At 36.9% G+C, this 20543-nt stretch overlaps 1 protein-coding gene across 2 annotated transcripts in view; it reads right to left on the minus strand.

The window, feature by feature from the left end:
- The window catches only part of Zfand3 (zinc finger AN1-type containing 3), a 192858-nt gene that overhangs the window by 67979 nt on the left and 104336 nt on the right, over positions 1–20543 (minus strand). For both annotated transcript variants that reach the window (XM_070023847.1, XM_070023846.1), the window contains exon 3: positions 490–672. In XM_070023847.1, the coding sequence (XP_069879948.1) occupies positions 490–672 (183 nt within the window). The remainder of the gene's footprint in view (positions 1–489; positions 673–20543) is intronic.

A 20543-nucleotide genomic window follows, 5' to 3' on the forward strand; every position in this document is an offset into this window, starting at 1 on the left:
CCCAATAAGGGGCAATCAATCCAAGGCTCCTAAATCAGGATGAAGCTTCCTGGACCAGGATTCCTAACCCTTGTTGCAGAATTAAAAAGAACAGTCTCAAAGTTTCCCCTGAGACCAATTAAATTAGAATCCACAAATGGTCTAGAGATTAAAATTCTTAATTAAAAAAAATCCCCAATGGCTTCTAATGTGCAGCTAGGGCAGAGAGTCATTGGGTTCTATACTGATTAATAACCTTTTGTGCTTTGATGGTTAATATCTTCCTGAGAAGACCTTACATTCAGTGGAATGGCTGAAACTTGTTCTCTAACTTGCTGAGCTGGGTCCTGTATGTTGGACACTTACAGTTAATAAAAAGAACTTCCATGTCTCATCTGCTATTAGGCATTACCAAGAAGCTCATGGTAAGGTTATAGGCCTATTCTACCCACTGCTACCTTTCATGATCTGGGCACTTCCAGGCATCCAGGCAGGGCTATGCACACTTACATTCCTCTTTACTGGGTGAAGTTACATTCAGTTCTGTCGGAAGCGGCTGCTGGCTGGGACTAAGAGTTGGCGTGGCTATCGAGGTATTGTTGTTGTCACTGGTGGTCTCTTCAGAAAACAAATCTGATTGACTGTTACTTGTACTTGGAGCGGAATCATCGTCTGGTTGTTTCTTTTGAAAATCTAAACAGAAGGAGAGAACTATTTTTAATATTAAGGAGCTCACAATCAGTATTAGAAAATTAAATACCATAGCAACAATAAATCTATAATTTGAGTGATTAAAAATGTGGAAGTAAATCCTGGCAAAAAAAAACTTGTGAGGGCTGGGAAGGTGGCTCAGTGGTAGAGCGCTTGCCTTGCAAGCATGAGGCCCTGGGTTTGATTCCTCAGCACCACTTAAGCAAAAAAGAAAAAAGCTGGAAGTGGCGCTGTGACTCAAGTGGTAGAGCGCTAGCCTTGAGCTGAAGAGCTGAGGGATAGCGCCCAGGCCCAGAGTTCAGGCCCCATGACCGGACCCAAAAAAAAAAAAAAAAAAACTTGTGAGACTGGTAGGGACTGAAAAGAATTGGTTTCCCAATGCCTTTTATTGTTGAGAAGAATGGTACACATACTGATTTCAATGTTAAGACCTTGAGAACTTAAAGATGCATGTTAAATTTTCAATCAATAGAAGAAAAAAGAAGAAATAATTTTTATACCAATAGAGGACAGGGCAGAAGGAAAATAGCATGACAGGAAACAACAAAGCAAATAGAAAATGCATAAGAGATGGAAGAAATAAGTGTTTATCAATAACAATAAAGAGAATAAATTTACTAACAAAGACAAAAATTCAGATGAAATGAAGTCTGGTTATATTCAGTTTAAAGTAGACATATAAAACACAGAGAGGGTGATCAATTCTGCAAATTTTTATTTACAACTAGAGATGTTTTTAAAGATTCAGCTCAAGTCTCTCATCTTACAGATAAAAGTTAATGCAAGTCAGCAGAAATTCCAAATTTTTCCTACAGCAATTTCTGATTCCCGTGAGAAAAGTAGCACTCTAAGTAGCACCAAGAATGTTAGCTGTAGATGGACCTAGATTCATATTGTAACTTTTCTACTTATTGGGCATATGAGTAGGCAAAAGTATATTGCTTAGCAGGGTGCCAGTGGCTCTAGCCTGTAATCCTAGCTACTCAGAAGGCTGAGATCTGAGGATCACGGTTCAAAGCCAGCCTGGACAGAAAGTCCATGAGATTCTGATCTCCAATAAACCACTAGAAAACGAAGTGGTGCTGTGGCTCAAGAGGTAGAGCGCTTGCCTTGAGCTGAAGGGACAGTGCCCAGGCCTACAGTTCAAGCCCCACAAACGACCCAAAAAAAAAAAAAGTATAGTGCTTAAACTTTCAGTGTCTTGTTTATAAAGCCAAAGGAGGAGGTTATTCAAACCTCTCAGGATAATGTGGACTAAGTAACGTATTTGCCACATTAGTATTCAACAAATGACAGTAATTAGAAGTGAAAGGTATTTTCCCAGGCCAAAGAAAGAACTATTATGTAAGAGTCATCTCCTCCTTTGGGTCGTGATATTTCTGTCAGTCATATTCCCTTATACCTTTCCTTTCACGCAGATCCAATTTCTCCCTATTGCCAAAAAGAAGGGAGTGATACAATGATGAAGGGAAGAGCCTAATAAGAATTAGATTTATGTTATCTGAAAAAAGTAAACAACAAAACGTGTGACAGCGAGTGTCTCCTTTCACTCTACACTGAAGGTACTGTAGACAGAAGGGCCCTGGCTACTTCATCTGAGCCTGACACAGTAAAGGTCCATTCACTTGTTACTGTACCAATGAGAATCTCCAAAGCCAGTCTACTCCTAGAACTGAGAGAATAATTAGGAATAACTCTCCATTTTTATAAATTGGTGTTGTTCATGGTGTACCCAGAGGTGCAAATTCATCCTCCACAAAGCCATGAGTGCGAGAGGGGCTTACATGGATAGCACTTTTCCAAAACAAACTGTTATTTGTAAAATCTAAGCAAAAGCCTTTGCACTTAATAGTGAAACAGCTGCCACAATGTTGGTAGCTTATCTTATTATCAGTTAAGGAGGAAAATAATTTCTTAACAAAGGTCCTCCTAAAATGTTAAAATTCAGACATGGGAAGTTTCTAAGGCTACAGAAAGCTAAGGCAAAATGGTCACTAGGGCTAGCTGTCCACACTCTAGCTAAGCAGTCCGCAGAATGACATTTCATAAGTTCCTCTTCTTACTACAAAATGTACCTCAAAAAGACTAGAAGCCTCCTAGAAGCAGTTTAGTCCTATTCTGCTGACAAGTCTATTCACATGGACAACCTCTTTGTAATTAATTATACGCTAGTCACTACTCAAAACTCACTTTCTGTAATCCTATCACTGGGGAGACTAAAGCAGGAGGATCAAAAATCTGAGGCTAGTCTGGACTGCATAGGGAGTGTAATGCTAGGCAGAGCTACACAGCAGGGCTACAGCCCTTGGGTTTTTGAAAAGGAGTGGAAAAGAAAAAAGAAAAAAATCTTTATCAGATTCTTACTACCCTTCTGTGATTGTTTTTCTTTAAAAAACAAAACAAAACATTGTCTTTACTGACTTCAGGACATAATGACAGTACTGTCTTGCATCTGCATCTTTTCAGACAACTTAAATACATATTTTGCATATGTATATAAACATATCCACACACATGCATATACACACTAATGATAAATGATTTGTAGTGCTCCCCAGCTATGCCCATAAACTAAGGAAGGTTTCAATGAGTTAAAAAGGACCTTCTGGCTCTTCTTCCTATCAAGTGAGAGCGATATTTCTCCTTCTTTAATGTTACATCAGGAAACCCACCAAGCCTGTCATCATTTACAACTCAAAGATACCTCTTAAATCCATCCACTTCTCCATTACCACTCTCATCTAATCCATTATGTCAGATTCTTTCAATAACATCATTAACCTGAAATCTGTGAATCCATATTGGACTCACTGGAATCCATTTTCCACAGTAGAGTGGTTTAAAAATTTGCAAAAAAAGAAAAAAAATCTGTATTACCTCCCTGCCTGAAGCCTTGAATGGCCTTCTACCACCTACACAATCAGATCTAAAGTCCTAAACATGGCTAAAAAGTTAGAAGAACTAGCTGTCTGTTCAGTCCTCTCCCATCCCTGCCAAAACCATTCTCTAGTCCTTTTGGTTTTTCAAATACTTCACAATCTTTCTTAACCTGGAATAATTGGATGAAGACAAGTGGGAAACTGTGACAATATGTTTACCCTGGTAATAACCACTCGTCTTGGGCTGGGAAGGTGGCTCAGTGGTAGAGTGCTTGCCTTGCATGCATGAAGCCCTGGGTTTGATTCCTCAGCACCATATAAGCAGAAAAAGCCAGAAGTGGCACTATGGCTCCAGTGGTAGAGCACTAGCCTTGAGCTGAAGAGCTGAGGGACAGCACCCAGGCCCAGAGTTCAAGCCCCACGACTAACTAAATAACTAACTAAATAAATTAATTAAATAACCATTCATCTATGAACTCCTAACACATTGTTTTCTCAAGAAGTCTTTAAGATAGATAACCCAGGGTAGACACTTAATATAGACTTGTTGACTTTTATTTATTGGATTGTGGTGAACATGTAAAGTTAAAGAATATTAGTTTTCTTACCTATTAATGGATTTTAAATTGCTATAAAATTTTATAGTAAAAGTGTTTCTACTCAAAGTACATTAAGCATCCTTGTCAATAATGTCTGGATTTTACAAACTACCCCTAAATATTTAAGAGGAAAAAAACCCACTACACACCAAAACAAATAAACAACAACAAAAAACCTGTCTAGACAAATTCCAGCAGCCCATGCCTATAATCCTAGCTACTCGGGAGGCGGAGATACTGAAGCTAGTATAAGCAAAAAAAAAAAGTCTGTGAGACTCAATCTTCAAACTAACCAGCAAAAAAAACTGGGTTAAGGGTATGGCTGAAACGGCAGAATATCAGATGAGCAAGCAAGCCAAGCAAGTATAAAGCCTTAAATTCAACCAAGGTTTACAAACACTCCCACCCCAAAAATGTCTTCCTAAGTACTCATCACGGGTAACTGGTCTGACAGAAGTACTCAAAAGTTTCCTCAATTTACTTCCTATGTACATAGACTTAGAACACAAAGCTATAAACTTTTACATGATAGAAGATATTAGGCCGGTTACCAAGAGCATGTTCTCAAATGGGTCTTACTAAAACTATCAATAAACAAGAGAATACATGAAGTTGACATTGCCTATTATCATCAGTAATTAAGTTTATTTTATAACCTAGTTTATCACCAAAATTATATATCCCTGAGGTTCTTTACACCTTGAGAAGAGACCGCTCAAAAGTGTGAACTAGCAAAAAGGTTATTTGGAGTTAGGCTTGTTTCTTATACAGCATTTATTGTGCAGACTATACATTTCACAGTAATAGTGTCTCATATCATTTACAGGGCATATATTAACATGTTAACATTCTAGTAAGTATCTAAAAAACCATTAGTACCATAATAATGTGCACAAGAAACACATTTACTCTTTTAGTCTAGCCACAAAACATCTTTTTAAAAAAGAAACCACAAGTTTTCTGAATATTATGACATCAACCTAATTTCAACACAATATGTATTTGATAATGGATGTGTACAAATTCATACAATCTGACCAAAGAAATTAACAAATAATAGGACTCGTATTTTTTTAAAGAAAGCAACACTGATAAAATAACCAAGTTGGACCTTAAATCTTTTGTAGCCTGGCACCAGTGTCTCACACCTATAATCCTAGCTACTCAGGAGGCTGAGATCAGAGGATCATGTTTGAAGCCAGCCTTGGCAGGACAGTCTGTGTGACTCTCATCTCAATTAAACTACTCAGTAGAAAAAAGGCTGGAAGTGGGTCAAGTGGTAGAGCCTTAAGCAAAAGAGGCTCAGGGACAGCGCCCAGACCCTGAGTTCAAGCTCCAGGATCCAAAATAAATAAAAAATAAAAAATCTTTTGTTTGAAAACTTTTGAATCAGCCTGGGGATGTAGCTCAACAGTAAAGCATGAGCAAGGTCTGGGATTCAAACCTCAGCACTGATAAAAAAAAAAAACAGTATCATTAGCCAGGCAGTTTGGATTTTACAAACTACCCTCATGCCTGTAATCCTAGCTACTTCAGAGACTCAGATCAGGAAGCCTGTTCTAGACCAGCAAAGGCAGAAAAATCTTTGAGAGTCCATGTCAATTGGAAGCATAAGAGAGAATTTCAGTCCAGGTAAGGGCTTAGGCCAAAAGTGAGAACTTACACAAAGAAAAGGGCTGGAAACATGACTCAACCATAAAGCATCTGCCTAGCAAGTGAGAGGCTCTAAATTCATACCCCAGTACCATTAAAAAAAAAAGTTACTACTGTATACAGCTTGATATACCATCTAAGGGCTTCACCTTAGGCCAGGAGGATTTAGTGTCATTCTGGAGTTACTCAAAGGGCATCAAAGAGGCATGAATGTAATCATTATTGTAGAAGCTAGAGCCTCCAAGATTGGCCCAGATCTAAGTCTTCAAATGTACCATAGAGATTTCAATGACAAGAACGGATTTAGAATGGCACTAGGGAATAAATTAGAAACAGGTTATACCCTTTTAAAACTCATTGATTATTTTTTATAACTATATCCAGTCCTTATGCTACAAATTATGAAAAAATAACAGGAGAAAGGACAAAGTAAGTCCACTGGCACCTCCTCTTGGAGAACAAGGAAGATGGTGGTTGAAATAGCAGCAGGATTTCTCCCCTTGATCACCAAAACCCTTCCAATGTGGTCCTTTTTTGAAGTAATTACCTATTCCTATTCTTGATCATCCATTTCCACTCAGTTCTTGGTATCACTGTCTTAAACCGGAGTCACAACCAATCTTCAACTCAACCAGCAACTGCTGCTGCTGCTAAGCAGAACACTGCATTTGTTTCAGGAAATTCAACATGGAGAGTTACTTCCCAGACACACTTAAGTAAAACTTGCAAAAGGTTCAGAACTAAGTATCAAAACCTTAAGCATGCTAAGGTTAAGAATATCAGTCTCAGGCTGGGAAGGTGGCTCAGTGGTAGAGCGCTTGCCTTGCATGCATGAGGCCCTGGGTTTGATTCCTCAGCACCACATAAGCAAAAAAAAAAAAGCTGGAAGTGGCGCTGTGGCTCAAATGGTAGAGCTCTAGCCTTGAGCTGAAGAGCTGAGGGACAGCGCCCAGGCCCAGAGTTCAGGCCCCATGACCAGCAAAAAAAAAAAAAAAAAAGACTGTCAGTCTCTTCCAGAGAGAAAAAAACCTAAGAAAAAAATTAAGGATAAAATGATAAATGTCCTATCAAAGTACCTCAGGAATGCTCAGAAAGACCACTGTGCTTTTCTCAAGACAAGTACTAACTTTTACCCAATGAACCCAATGTAGCAGAAGAATACATTATGTGTTTACACATGTGTTTACACAATCTCAATGGGTATTTAATAGTATTCTTTCTGAATAGTACTGACAGTTATGGAAAAGCTGTAGAACACAAAAACTTAATAGTTCTTTAAATAAAGACTGTTGATTGTAAGGGTTGCTCCTTCTGGTGAAGAAAACTTACGTACAATTAATCTACATACCCTCTGTCATAACACAATATTTGGAGAGTACAGCAGCAGACTGTAAAGTTCAGAAACAGAATGCTTGAGATCAATTCCAGGCTTTATTTTTTCTTTCTTTTCTTTTTTCTCTTTCTGTCTTGGTTAGCAGAGATTAATTATACAAAGGATTCCACACTGTGATATTTACATAAATGCAAGTAATGTACTTTGATCAAATTCACCTTCCTCTTAGTCTTTCTTAACCTCCTTTCTTCTCCTCCTCTCATCTCCTCCTCCGAAGAGATATGTGATCTTGAGCAAGTTGTTTCTTATTTCAGTTTTCTCCTTTAACATGAGAATATCTACCTCATAAAGTTATTGTATACATAATGCATGTTAAAGTCTTAAAATAGTGCTTAGCATACATTAACTCTCTAATCATGATTATTTCCCTTTTGCCTCATTGCATACATTTTAAAAAAATCTGTTGACTTGAGAATGTGGCAATGGAAAGAATTTATCTGGTTCCTCAAAAAAACTAATCGTAGAACCTCAATATAACCCAACTATACCACTCCTGGGTATATATACCCAAAGGAAATGCAGCCAGCATACAAAAGGGATACCTGTATCCTCCTGACACTAGCCCCAACCTACTGCTAAGTTATTAAATCAGCCCATGTGCCAGTCAACCAAGAAAAGAAGGTGTATACATACAACAGTATGTCATCGTGTTGAGCAAAATAAGCTACACTCATAACACATTATTGCATACTTTCACATGCGGAAACTAGGGAGAGTGGGGAAGGATGAGTACCTAAAAATATAAGAGGGACTAGTAGGGAAGAAAAGGGGAGAAGAAATAGAGGAAGTAGTAAGGAGGGTGGATTCAATCAAACAAGATATATGCAAGTATGGAAATGTCACAGTGAAACCCATTAATTTGTACAATTAAGTGTTATTAATTTTAATAAAGAATAGGAAAAGATTTTCTGTTGTCAACAAGATTAAAATTAAACCTAAGCCCATGACTTCATTAACAATATGTACTAATAAACTGTAATAAACCAATCTGGAGTTACTAATTCAAAAGCTTTCAGGGATCAAGTAGCTATCATAAATATGCAAAAATCAGCTGGCCAAAGGCATTAAGGAGGGCTGAAAACTATGGCTAAAGAACACATGTAAGTCTAACCTAAAGGCATGTAATTTCAATCAAAAGACAAAAATACAATGCAATGTATCTACTCCCCAAAAGCAAATTATGTAAGACTCCTATTTTTAAAAGACTAAAGTTTTATTACATAAATTTTGAACACTCCATTATTATGTTCATCTATAAGGAAATCATTTATCAAGGAAATCATTCATCAACTATATATGACATAGGATGAAGAACAAATAGTATAGAGTTAAGAGAGAATCACAAAATACGTTTAAATCTTGCCTGAGATTACATTAAAGGCTATATGATTGCAAGGAAGTTATTTAATGTGTTTGTATTTGTTTTCTTGTTGGCAGAAATGTTGAAAACCTACTATCTAGGGTTATTGTGAGGAGAGGTGGTAACATAGGTGCTTTTCATATGCATCTATTTTCTGTTTTGTGCTCTAGGGATGGACTCCAGGGCCTTAAGCAGGCTAGGTAGGCACTCTACCACTGAGCTACAGCTCTACCCTTTAACTATACTGACTAAACAATATTAATGCAAAAATTTGTGTTGGCTTAAAATATTCTTAACCTAAAGCTACTGCAATAATTTTCTATGATTAGTTGTGTTTACTCAAAGTAACAAAAGACAGTAACATCTTCTGGTGTCGGGTTCTGCTCCCATACCAGATGCACTAAGGGTACATGGCAGTTCCTGGCCAGCTGTCCTCACTCCAAAGACCCAGAATGAAGGAGTGATCCTGACTAGAACACTGCTGGCCACACAGCACAGGAAAAGTGAGAGATGTAACTACACTACAGACTTTAAGTTTCTGGTCCTAAGTGACACATGAACTTTTCGTTTACATTTTATTAGCTAAAAGAAGCCACATAACCAAACCTGATGAAGGGAAGAATTATGGCACCAAGAGGCACAGTAAATATACTAAAATAATAATATAATCATAACATGTACATAGAAATTTTGAACATAATTTAGATAACACTAAATTACATACTATAGTATGTGTATACACACAGACCAAAATGTGTGTATACACACAGACCAAAATGACCTAAATTAGTCAGACTGGGTTTTTTAAAAGTCACATCTACAATATAACCATTACTAATGTGATGTTTTTATAAGACCAGATCTAGTTTTTCCAACTACGGGTTACTAGACAGTATGGACTGGGGAAATAACCTGAACTTTGTATCCGGCTATATTAACTTATATTGTTGCCATATTTATCTGAGTGTATGAATGTAATAAGCCTATATTAAATAGTCACTGGTTTATTGGCAATGAAATCTTACCAGAAACAACTATGATTTCCAGGCAATGAAGATCCTATTCTTTTTAATTTCCCTTTCCTTCCTTCCTTCCTTCCTTCCTTCCTTCCTTCCTTCCTTCCTTCCCTCCCTCCCTCCTCCCTCCCTCCTTCCTCTCCTCTCCTCTCCTCCTCGTGTCTCTCTCTGTCTGTGTCTCTTTCTCTCTCTTTTTGTTGTTGGTTATGGGGCTAGAACTCAGGGCCTGGGCGCAGTTCCTGAGCCTTTTTGTATTCAAAGCTAGCACTCTTCCACTTGAGCCACAGCACCACTTCCAGTTTTTGAGTGCTTAACTGTGATCCTCAGATCTCAGCCTCCCGAGCAGCTAGGATTGCAGATGTAAGCCACTGGTGCTGGCAAGATCCTATTCTTTGTAAGTAAAAGATAATCTGACTTTAATTCAAAATTCTGTTTTAAACAAACAAGCCCAAACAATGCTAAATTGACTCTTATTTACTGTTTACTAATTGTAACTCAGGCTTTACTTCTAATTATACAATAGTCCTAGCTACTAAGTCAGTCATAGTTCCCTATCAAATAAAGAAAACAAGTTACTACAAAGCTCTTCTTAGAGACAAGATATGGTAATGCATATGGCTAATCTCAGCACTCTCGAGCTGAAGGAGGATCATAAGCTTGGTGCCAGCCTGGGCTACACAGTGAGAACAAAAAAGTTTTTCTTAGGAACCAATCGCCTTATACCTAGGTGAAATAATCCAACCTGGTTTATCTATATTTCATTTGAGGCAGGAGGAATTTGTGTAAACAAATACATTTGAAGACTATTTTTCATTTGGGACTAATTCTATTGCACTTGCAAATGTGCACAAATGTAGTTTGATAGGGACAAAAGAAAGTATAAAAGTTATCCATAATTAAATTATCATTTGAAATTTCAGATAACATGTAATATAGGTACATTCCTCATGCTGTTATCACTAAACACAGTAAGTGACAATGTTCTTTGCAAATACAACTCTCATTATCGCTCTTACTCTATGCAGCTCATTAAGAGGATTTACAAACCACTCTGGCTTCTTCTAATTTACTGGGCTTATATCTTGCACTCATCTGAGATGAGGTTTATTATTAACTCTGACCAATGATGAAAAAAATGAAATATACTTCCATCCTGACCACACACACAAGTCCCTAGGCTACCACAGGGTACTGTAGAAGCAATGTGGAACTCATTTTTTAAAAGGGCAGTTTCTGGAAACACTGTTCACTACTCTTCTCACTACCTACTTTAGAACTCATAGCAATTATTAAGTTTCTGACTTTCCCTTTGAACGCTAAGAAGCTCAGATTTTAATCTGTACTCTACATAGGTTCATGGTATAAATTGGTGTTTAAATTATTCATCTCATCATCATACTAATCAATCTGAATTTTCCCTTTGTCTAGTATCTTCATTTAAAAAGCAAAGCCAGATTCGGTGGTACATGCCTATCATCCCAGCACTTAAGAGACTGAGATGGAGGTATCCTGAAGTTAAGGCCAACCTGGGCTACATAGAGAATTCAAAGTCAGCCGAGGCAACATACTGATATCCTGTCTCAAAAAATCAAAGTGCCTTCTGAAAATCATTGGCTATGTGTTTTTGTTTTTACTAAAACTACTACTTGCTTTAGAAAGAGACAGTGATAAATAAAACAAGTACCATGAACCTCTCTTTTTATGTGGAGGCTTCGTAAGGATAAACATTTGAAATCACCTATTTATCCTGCAACTATACGTGAAGGCTTCAGATAAAACCTAAAAGGAAAATTACTACAAAAATGTATGGTAATAGCAAATTAGCAATAAAATTTTATGTGGACTGCACTGGAATATTTGTGTGAGGAAACAGTTACAGATTTTATTTCACTTTGTCTTTCAGAGAAGAGAATACAGGTAGAAATAACAACTGATGTGTTAACATTTCCATTTGGAGACCATAATTAGGGACTTTTTTCTCATTTTACATTTCAAAACAAAGAATCCAAGTAGAAGAAATGTCAATTAAATAAAACCAACCAGGTTTGAAGGCAAGACATGCCCACTCTAAAAAAACCATACAGAAAAATGACCAGTAACCAAAAATGACCATGGGATGCTAACTACAATATTGCAAAGGTAGTACAATTTCCTTCACACTCACTTTGCACTTCAATTGTCTCAGCACAAATAATATAATCTAAAAAGATCATCTCAGAAAGAAAAGAGAAACTTCTGCATCTTCAAATGTACTTTATCAAGAGAAAAAAACAAACACCTCCCCACACAACCCGCTTCAAAGCTCCTGTTTCATGAAAGGGATCTATACAATTCATGGGCTCTCTCCATCAGTGCCCACTCAAGGGAAAGGACTAGTTCACCAAGGAAGGTAGTAATAAGCACATTCCCAATTTATCTGAAAATTTTTTCATTTATCAGTTTAACGGATGTTAAATTCCCTTTATTGTTCCTAAAAACTATAAAGCAGATTGACAAGGAAAATTCCATTCTCTAAGCAAAGTTCTTGTGGAGGCATTAACAGTACTCAAGAGTGGACCTAGAGCAAACAGAGACACAAACTGCACATTTTCTCTTAAATGTGGAAACTAGACCTAAAATCCTGTGACATAGTAAGTTCTACAGGTCTCTAGGCATTCTTATACAGTGAGGCCGAAGGAAGACACTCACAGGAGTGAAAGATTCAATGCCTATGGTGCCTATGGTGCATCTGATCATATAAAATAATATCTATCAAAATAAACTCCAGGAAATGGAAATGAGGTTTTCTTTCTTTGTTGCTGTTTTTGCTTTTTTTTTTTTAATCTTTTTTGTTTATCTGTTTTGAGGAGATTAGACAACAGCTTAAAGAGATTCCAGTCACCAAATGTGGGATATTATTAGCAATGGATTGTAACTTACTGAATAATAAAAATCAATAGGTGTTTAATGACACATTAAAAATGGGCAGAAAGGAAATGTTAATTATTTTTTAAAAAGAAAACTAATAAAAATGTCGTTGACAAAAATCACAAATGTCTGCTAAAACTAGATGAAATTTTGATTAGAAATAAGACATTTACATGGTTTCAAATTGCCCCCATAAAATTCTTTGTTAATGAGAAGAGATGCAGTAATTTTACAGTGAAGAGCTCTGAGGAGACAACCTTAAACTGCATATCCCCTCTGGCATAATATCTTGAGGATACAATATTACTTTCATATTATTTCTCTCTAAAATGGTCATCTGAATCAGGAAAAAATATCACACTAAAGAACATTCCACAAAATAACTAGTCTGTCCTCCTCACTAATGGCAAGGTCAAGAAGACTACTGAAACATAACAACTGGGTGAATTAGACATGTAAAGGAAATCCTTGGGACACATGATGAAATCTGACTAGGGATAATAGAATTGTACTATTATTATACTTTCTGGCCAATCACTTTACCATAACTAAGAGAATGTCCAATTCTTAAGGAAATACACAGTGAAATATTTAGGGGTAAAAAGAGCATGCTCAAATGCTTTAGGAAGAGATGTGTATGATGGGTATACAAACATTCACACACATAAATAGTAAAACAGTGCAAAATGTAAACAATAGCTGAACCTGTGTAAAGGATATACAGATATTCTTTGTATTTAGCTGTTTTAAAGTTTGAAATTGTATCAGAATAATCAGTTTTTAAAAGATATGTACATAAAAGAAATTTAAGCAATCATTGACAAGTAAGTAAACAAAGTATGATATACACATACAATGGAATATTAAACCTGAGAAGGACATTCTGCCAAATGATACAATATGAATCAACTTTAAGAACAGAGGTAAAATAAGCTGTTCACTGAAAGAAATATCAAAGAAAAAAGAGGGTGATGAATTTGCAGGTATCACATGATTAAAGTTCATATCCTGCTCCTTAGGTAAGAGTTACATCACATTTTTACAAACTCTGAAACAGCTTGGTCTGTTATTAAACAGAACCAAATGGGAAAAAAATGTTGCCTGCATTAGGGATCTCGAAAGGTCTGCATTGTAAATAAGACTAATTGTAATGTTATAGTTTCTCAGAAGACGATTTACCTCATACAGTGTATTTGTATATTTAAGCTTTACATGTTAAAATTTTCTTATCAATTTGGCTTCTAGAGTTTTGGTTTCCTTTTTTTCTTTTCTTTTCTTTTTCTTTTTTTCTTTTTTTTTTTTTTTTTTTTGTTGGTTGTGGAGCTTGAACTCAGCCTGGGCGCTGTCCCTGAGCTCTTCAGCTCAAGGCAAGCACTCTACCACTTGAGCTACAGCACCACTTCCTGTTTTCTGGTGGTTAACTGGAGACATTCCTGCCCAGGCTGGCTTTGAACCGTGATCCTCAGATTTCAGCCTCCTGAGTAACTAGGATTATAGGCATGAGCCAATGGGGTCTAGCTGAGTTTCTATTTCTTTTGGCTCATTTTAATGGTTTCTTATTAATACTCACAGTTTGCTGAATCACTATAACCAAACCCTGTTTTAAACTTAATTTTCAAACATATTTATAATTTGACATTTTGATCTATGTACAACATTCTAGGCATCCTCAAAGGCAACTTCCATTTCTTGCTCTTTCCCCTTCTCATTTCTTTGCATGACTTCTAACGTTTTGAAGAAAACTGGACATTTTAGGCAACATAATGTATTTCATTATAGTACTTACTGTTCAGTCGCTTAGCTGGACTAAATTTATGTCATCTATTTATCCTGACAGTGTGCAACATCTGGTGTCCACACTCAGATTCTGTCCCTTGTTTTTACTTTTTTTAGCTTGATCTTCTATGCCTTTTAAATCTCTAATGGCCAAAGGCTGTGCTTAAACCTATTTTGCCAGTTAAGATTTTCAGCTTTGACTGTTAGTGTGGCTTGAAGACTGGTATCACATTTCAATCAGCTTGCATTCAGCTTGCAATCAACCAAAGATGATAAGCTGGAGATTCTCTCCCTCTGCTAACTACTGAGAAAGTACAGCTTTATGTACATTGAATCCTCCACACCAGGAAAGAATGACATGGCATATGTATATCTTGCACCAATGCTGAGGCTTGAATTCAGGGCCTGGTCACTGTCACTGGAGCTTCTTTTGCTCAAGGCTAGAGCTCCTATTTAAGCCCCAGTGCTACTTCTAAGTTTTTTTCTGGGTAGCTAATTGGAGATAAAAGTGTCTCACAGAATTTCCTTCAAACCGTGATCATCAGATCTCAACCTCCTGAGTATTAAGGATTATAGGGATGAGCCACCAATGCCAGAAAAAATGAAACTTTTTAAAAATAAATTTCAAAATCTTAAATAAAGAACTAGGTTAGCTGGGTGCCAGTGGGTTACACCTGAAAGGCTGGATACTCAGAAACGCAGTTCAAAAGATCTAAGGATTGCAGGAAAATCTATGAAACTCCAATTAACCAGAAAAAAACCGTAAGTGGAGCTGTGGCTCAAATAGTAAAGTCCTAACTTGCCTTTAGCAGAAAAAGCTGAGACAGCCCCAGGCTCTGTGTTCAAACCCAATTACTGGCTCATTCATACATATACACACATAGAATACTAATGAGGAGTTCTCATCTACTAATTAAAGAAGTTTAATATTTTGTTTGTGCTTAAATAAAAATATTGATAATTGAGAATGTGAATAAATAGAAAAAGTATCACTCTATACTTTCTAGAATGTTATTTTTAAGGGCTTCAAAGCTAAAATATACAATCACTTAATGCTGTATACACATGCCCAGCCATGTATCATCTTGGTTGCTTAGAAACCATGAGGCATGCCATGAATAAGCAAAATTAGAGAGCAGAAAGGAATCTTTTGTTTAAAAAAAAGTTCAAACAAAAATGGCTTGACTATTATTATATCTTTTGAAAATGAGACTGCAAAGTACATATAACAAGCAGTGTAGGATGTCACATGTAAAGACAACTTCTAAAGCAAAAACAATTTTTACTGCATTTGAGATGGGTGTGTGTGTGTGTGTGTGTATATATATATATATATATATATATATGGATATATATGGATATGGAGATATATGGATATATTTATATCCCTTAACTCACATAGTTCAGCTAAGAAAAAGAACTTTAATGTATCTGCAAACGTTCTATAATCCCATGCATCGCTGTGTCATAAAACCACCATGAAAGAAAAGCTAACCTCTATTTATGAAGCCCTAGAGTTCAATGTGAAATCAAACTTTTCACCAATCTCAGGACATGTAAAATCTTAATTTCTACTCAAATCGATTTTATAGCTTTATGAAAACAATGAACAACCTTATACTTTTAATAGGCAACTTAAAACGTGATTAGAACAGTGAGCTTTAATAATTCAGTGAATTCAAATCCTGAGTATTAGTATGTTACTGTGAATCATCATCTCAGTGTAAGTGCTGGCTTTAGGTACTCAAACCCCTATAAAATGAAACTAAACGTAAAAAAAAAATAATAAACTGCAAAAGTAAGTGGTCAAAGCAAGAATTCTCTATTTTTGTTTTGACTTTTTATGCTTTATTTTTTGAGGGGAGAATGGTTACTGGGGAATAGTATTGGGCTTGAATTCAAGATCTCCTGCTTTGCTAGGCAAGCATGCTACCACTTAAGTCAAGTCCCCAGCCCTGTACTATGTCTTTTTAAAAAGAAAAAGGTAAAATGATTTTTAAGGTTGCCAAGGGCTATAGTTCCTGTAGGGGATAGGAGAATTACTTTTAGAAATATATATATATATTTTTTTTAATCAAAACTTCTTCCAGAGTGTTCTCTGGAAAAGAATCTGTTTGTGAGTTACAAATCTTGTGAGACTTAAACAACTGCAAGTAGGATCAGTTTTCCTGCTGTACAGAAATTACATGAAAGAAGGCACACTAACATAAAGGACAGTGTGTATTCAAGAGCTCAGCAGAAAAGGCTGTACTTCCTATGTTGGTAACTGTGCTGTCTCCACACTACCTAATTTCCAGGTTATATGTTTTATGGTTTCTTAAAAGACATGATTAAACTGGGTGTCAGTGGCTCACACATGTAATTCTACCTACTTGGGAGGCTGAGAGCTGAGGATCATGGTTCAAAGCCAGCCCAGGCAGGAAAGCCCATGAGATGCTTATCTCCAATTAACACTAGCCTTGAGCATAAAATCTCAGGGATAGTGCCCAGGACTTGAGCTCAAGCACCAGGACTGGCACGTGTGGGAGCCCCCGCACACACATGTGTGTATGTGCTCATGCACACATACATGCACATACACGCACGCACGCACACACACACACACACACACACACACACACACACACACACACACACACACACACACACACACACACACACACACACACACACACGATTCAGCACTCAGAAATTCCCAAGAAAACAGACTACTTCCTTGAAAACATCTTTTATTCAACCTAATTCTAAGACTACCGAAGTTTTACTTAGGGTCTGACCTGGCTTTCTGTTGAATTAATACATTCAAAGAACACAGACTAGTGCCACTTAATACCTAGCAAAACCAATAAACGGGACCTGCTACCACTATCCTTATTCTGTAGACAAGCACTCAATACAGAAGTCACCAGGGGCCTTCACCTCATTTCTAATGACATTTATCCTCCATTCCACTTCAGCTAACAATTCCCAAGGCAATAACCTGACCCACAAGATTCCAAATAACCCATTTCAAAAATCTTAAACTCACTCCTCTGACAAGCTTTCCACAATCTGTAGTTCTTTCTTCATTCCCAACAATACTTGCTTTTTCCCCCTAGCTCATATTAAGCTTTTTGTCATATATCCTTATCCCAAATTCCTATGATCCATTATTTGAATCATTGCCACCAATCCCTGCCTCCTTGCTATCCTGCCTTCTATTCCATAGGCCCTACCTAAACCTGGATCAATTCTACAATCTGAGCCTAACCTGGGCTGCCAGATTCTGCTAGAAAGACTACCTTACCTGAGGTACATTAGCCCCACTCGTCACATGGATTAGTCCCTGGTTGCACTGTTCCTCTTCTGCTCTCAGTATGTGCTAGTTCCTTACCTTCAGAATATTCCAATGATACAAGATGGGGAGGTGGGGGGGAGGGCGGGCAGGCAGGAGTGACTCTTGGCCCACAACTATCACTTTTTTTGTCTTCAGTGGTGGGGCTTGAACTCTGAGCTGAGGAGCTGTCCCTCAGCTCTTCAGCTCAAGGCAAGCACTCTACCATTTGAGCTACAGCACCACTTCTGGTTTTCTGAGTGGTTCATTAGAGATAAGAGTCTCATGGACTTTCTTGCCCGGGCTGGCTTTGAACCATGATCCTCAGATCTCAGCCTCCTGAGTAGCTAGGATCACAGGAGTGAGCCACTAGCACCAGGCGCTATCACTCTTTTTCCTACATTCTTGCTTGATATAAGCTAAGATGCATACATTAATGACATTTAAGTAAGTAACAGCTACAAGAACAAGATTAACAACACAAATAACCACCTAAAACTGTTAAAACAGAATACACCTACAGAAAGTAAATGTGAGTTGAAATAAATAATGATATTTGGAGTCATTTCCTTAAACATAAGATCTTTAAAGGGTTGCAATTCCTTCGAGTGAGAAACTGGTCTGGTAACAAGGATGAAGAGAGATGAACTAGTCAAGAACTAGTAAAAGATCTGGCTGTGAGTTAATGTATATAATATAAAATGTATATTAATGTATATATGTATAATGTATATATAAATGTATATAAAGTTCTGCTACTGTACTTATTTTCCTTTATTCTAAATTGTAGTGTGTCTTGTTAATTTCTTTATATTATGATACACAGTTTGGACATCAAATTCACAGTTCATCATATAAAATTTTAAAACACAATTATATTATCAAACTTAGTGTCATAAATGTACAATAAATCCCATTCGATATTTCTCAATTCTTGTTACTCTACACAGGCACACTGGGAAGAGCAGTTTGCTATGTTCTTATCCCAGTCCAAACTATCCCTCCTCTGTTCTAAGGAGTTAGGCTCACCTTCGAAGTACAATTGATTACCAAGGTTAGAAAGGGGCCACAGTTTAATTCCTCTCAAAGGTTTACTTACCACCCACCCTGACTGGCTGGGAGTGGGATGGCCGGAGGAGGCCTGAGGTTAGTAGAAAGCTCTGTTAGCATTCTGGTTAACTCCACTGATAAAGATCTCTCTTTTTAACAAGCAGCATACCTGGTAGTTGCAGCTTTATTCTTTAAACTTCTTTGATAAAAATTTATCTCCCTAACATGGCTAGCTGGTCACAAGCAACATACTTGGTAATTAGAGTTTATTATTTTAACTCCTTCAACACAAGATTCATATTGCTAACATGATTAGCTGGTTACAAGCAGTATAGATAATAGTTACAACTCAAGCACATAATAAATAACTAAAGCACATAGCTCCAGGAAATGTCAATACAAAATACCAAATACATTTTGGTTTGAAGAAAATACTACTTTTTCTCACAACCAGAAAATTACCCTGTTGATTTTTGGCCCTTGAAAATAGTACTACATATTATTCAGGACAACCATCAAATACAAGATATACTCTCTCTGTTGGCTTTGTGAAGTTCTTCCTTAAATGTTTCCCTACATTTTAAAGTAAAAATACACACTTTTTTCTTAATAAAACAAATGCAAGAGGGTAGCAATTGGGTGGCCACTTTTGGTAAAACAATTTAGCAAGAGCCTACTTGCTCAATCAACATTTCTATTTGTTATTTGGGCTGGAGTGTAGGTGAATAAAGTAAACGCCTTAACCAAAGGGAAGAGGAAGACACTATTTCACAAGTAAAACCACTGAAATACATAGTTTGACATATTTGCCTTCATACAAAACATGAAAGTGAAAGTAAAATGCAATACAAAAAATTTGGTATAAAGTTTATTCAAGCAAGCCAGCAAACAAACAAATCTGAGGAAACCAGTTTCTGTAAAAACTCCAATTTTTTTAAATCAATGCTTCCTAACAAAAGGTTAGGAAGCTGAAGTACAAATGAGACAATATTCTTTCATTAAAAGATGTGCTTTTAAATTCCAAATCATTTGTAAAATAAAACTTAGGTTGAGGGCTGGGATGTAGCTAAGTTGCAAAGCACTTGCCTGGCAAATACAACATCCTGGGTTCCATCCCCAGTACCAAAAGAGAAAAGACAAAAAAAAATACATTTACAAAAAAACAACTTAGTTGAAAAGGACTGCTTATGTTATTAATGTCTTATTATGTAAATATCTAAGAATATCTAAGTTATTAATTTTGTCTTACCAAGTGCCATTAGATAAACTGTCACAAGAGTGACTGGTGGAACCACCACTGAAAGGCCTTAAGGGAGGACATGAAAATCTACCTGCTCCTGCACTATCACTTAAAGCAAAAAAGGGCTTTCCACCAAAGGCACAGTTGTTAACTGTGTAACAAGCACAATCAATTATAAGCATTACATTGAAAACTAAGTGCAGACTGGTATGTAAAATTCAGAAAAAAATACAGAAATGTGAGTAAATGGCAGGGTGAATAATCTTTCCAAACAGAGCTGAAGCACTGTTTAAACCACTAGCTGCCACACACACATGCTGTTCTAATTATCTGGTTAAAGCAGCCCACAGATCATTTCTGTGAGCCCCACACAAAAAAACTAGTTTGATCTCAACAGTCAGGCAAGCAGGGGAACACTGCAGTAAATATAAGTTCCTCTTACGAGATCCAACAATCAGGGAGTACAATGACATCAATTCCAGGTAGAAAACATTTCAACTTGATTTATATGCAGAAAGGCAAAACTTTCTGTATCAGGGACTTAGAAGCTGCTTTTACAAAAAAAAAAAGGGCTCTTGGGCCTGCAGACATCCAAAGGGTAACAAAATCAGGAGAAACATTTCACATCTCTGTGATTATTTTGTACCTGTCTCTGGAGCTGCCTTAA

The sequence above is a fragment of the Dipodomys merriami genome, unplaced genomic scaffold (genome assembly GCF_024711535.1).
Source record: "Dipodomys merriami isolate MVZ:Mamm:240054 unplaced genomic scaffold, mDipMer1.0.p SCAF_16, whole genome shotgun sequence".
Taxonomy (NCBI): Eukaryota; Metazoa; Chordata; class Mammalia; order Rodentia; family Heteromyidae; genus Dipodomys; species Dipodomys merriami.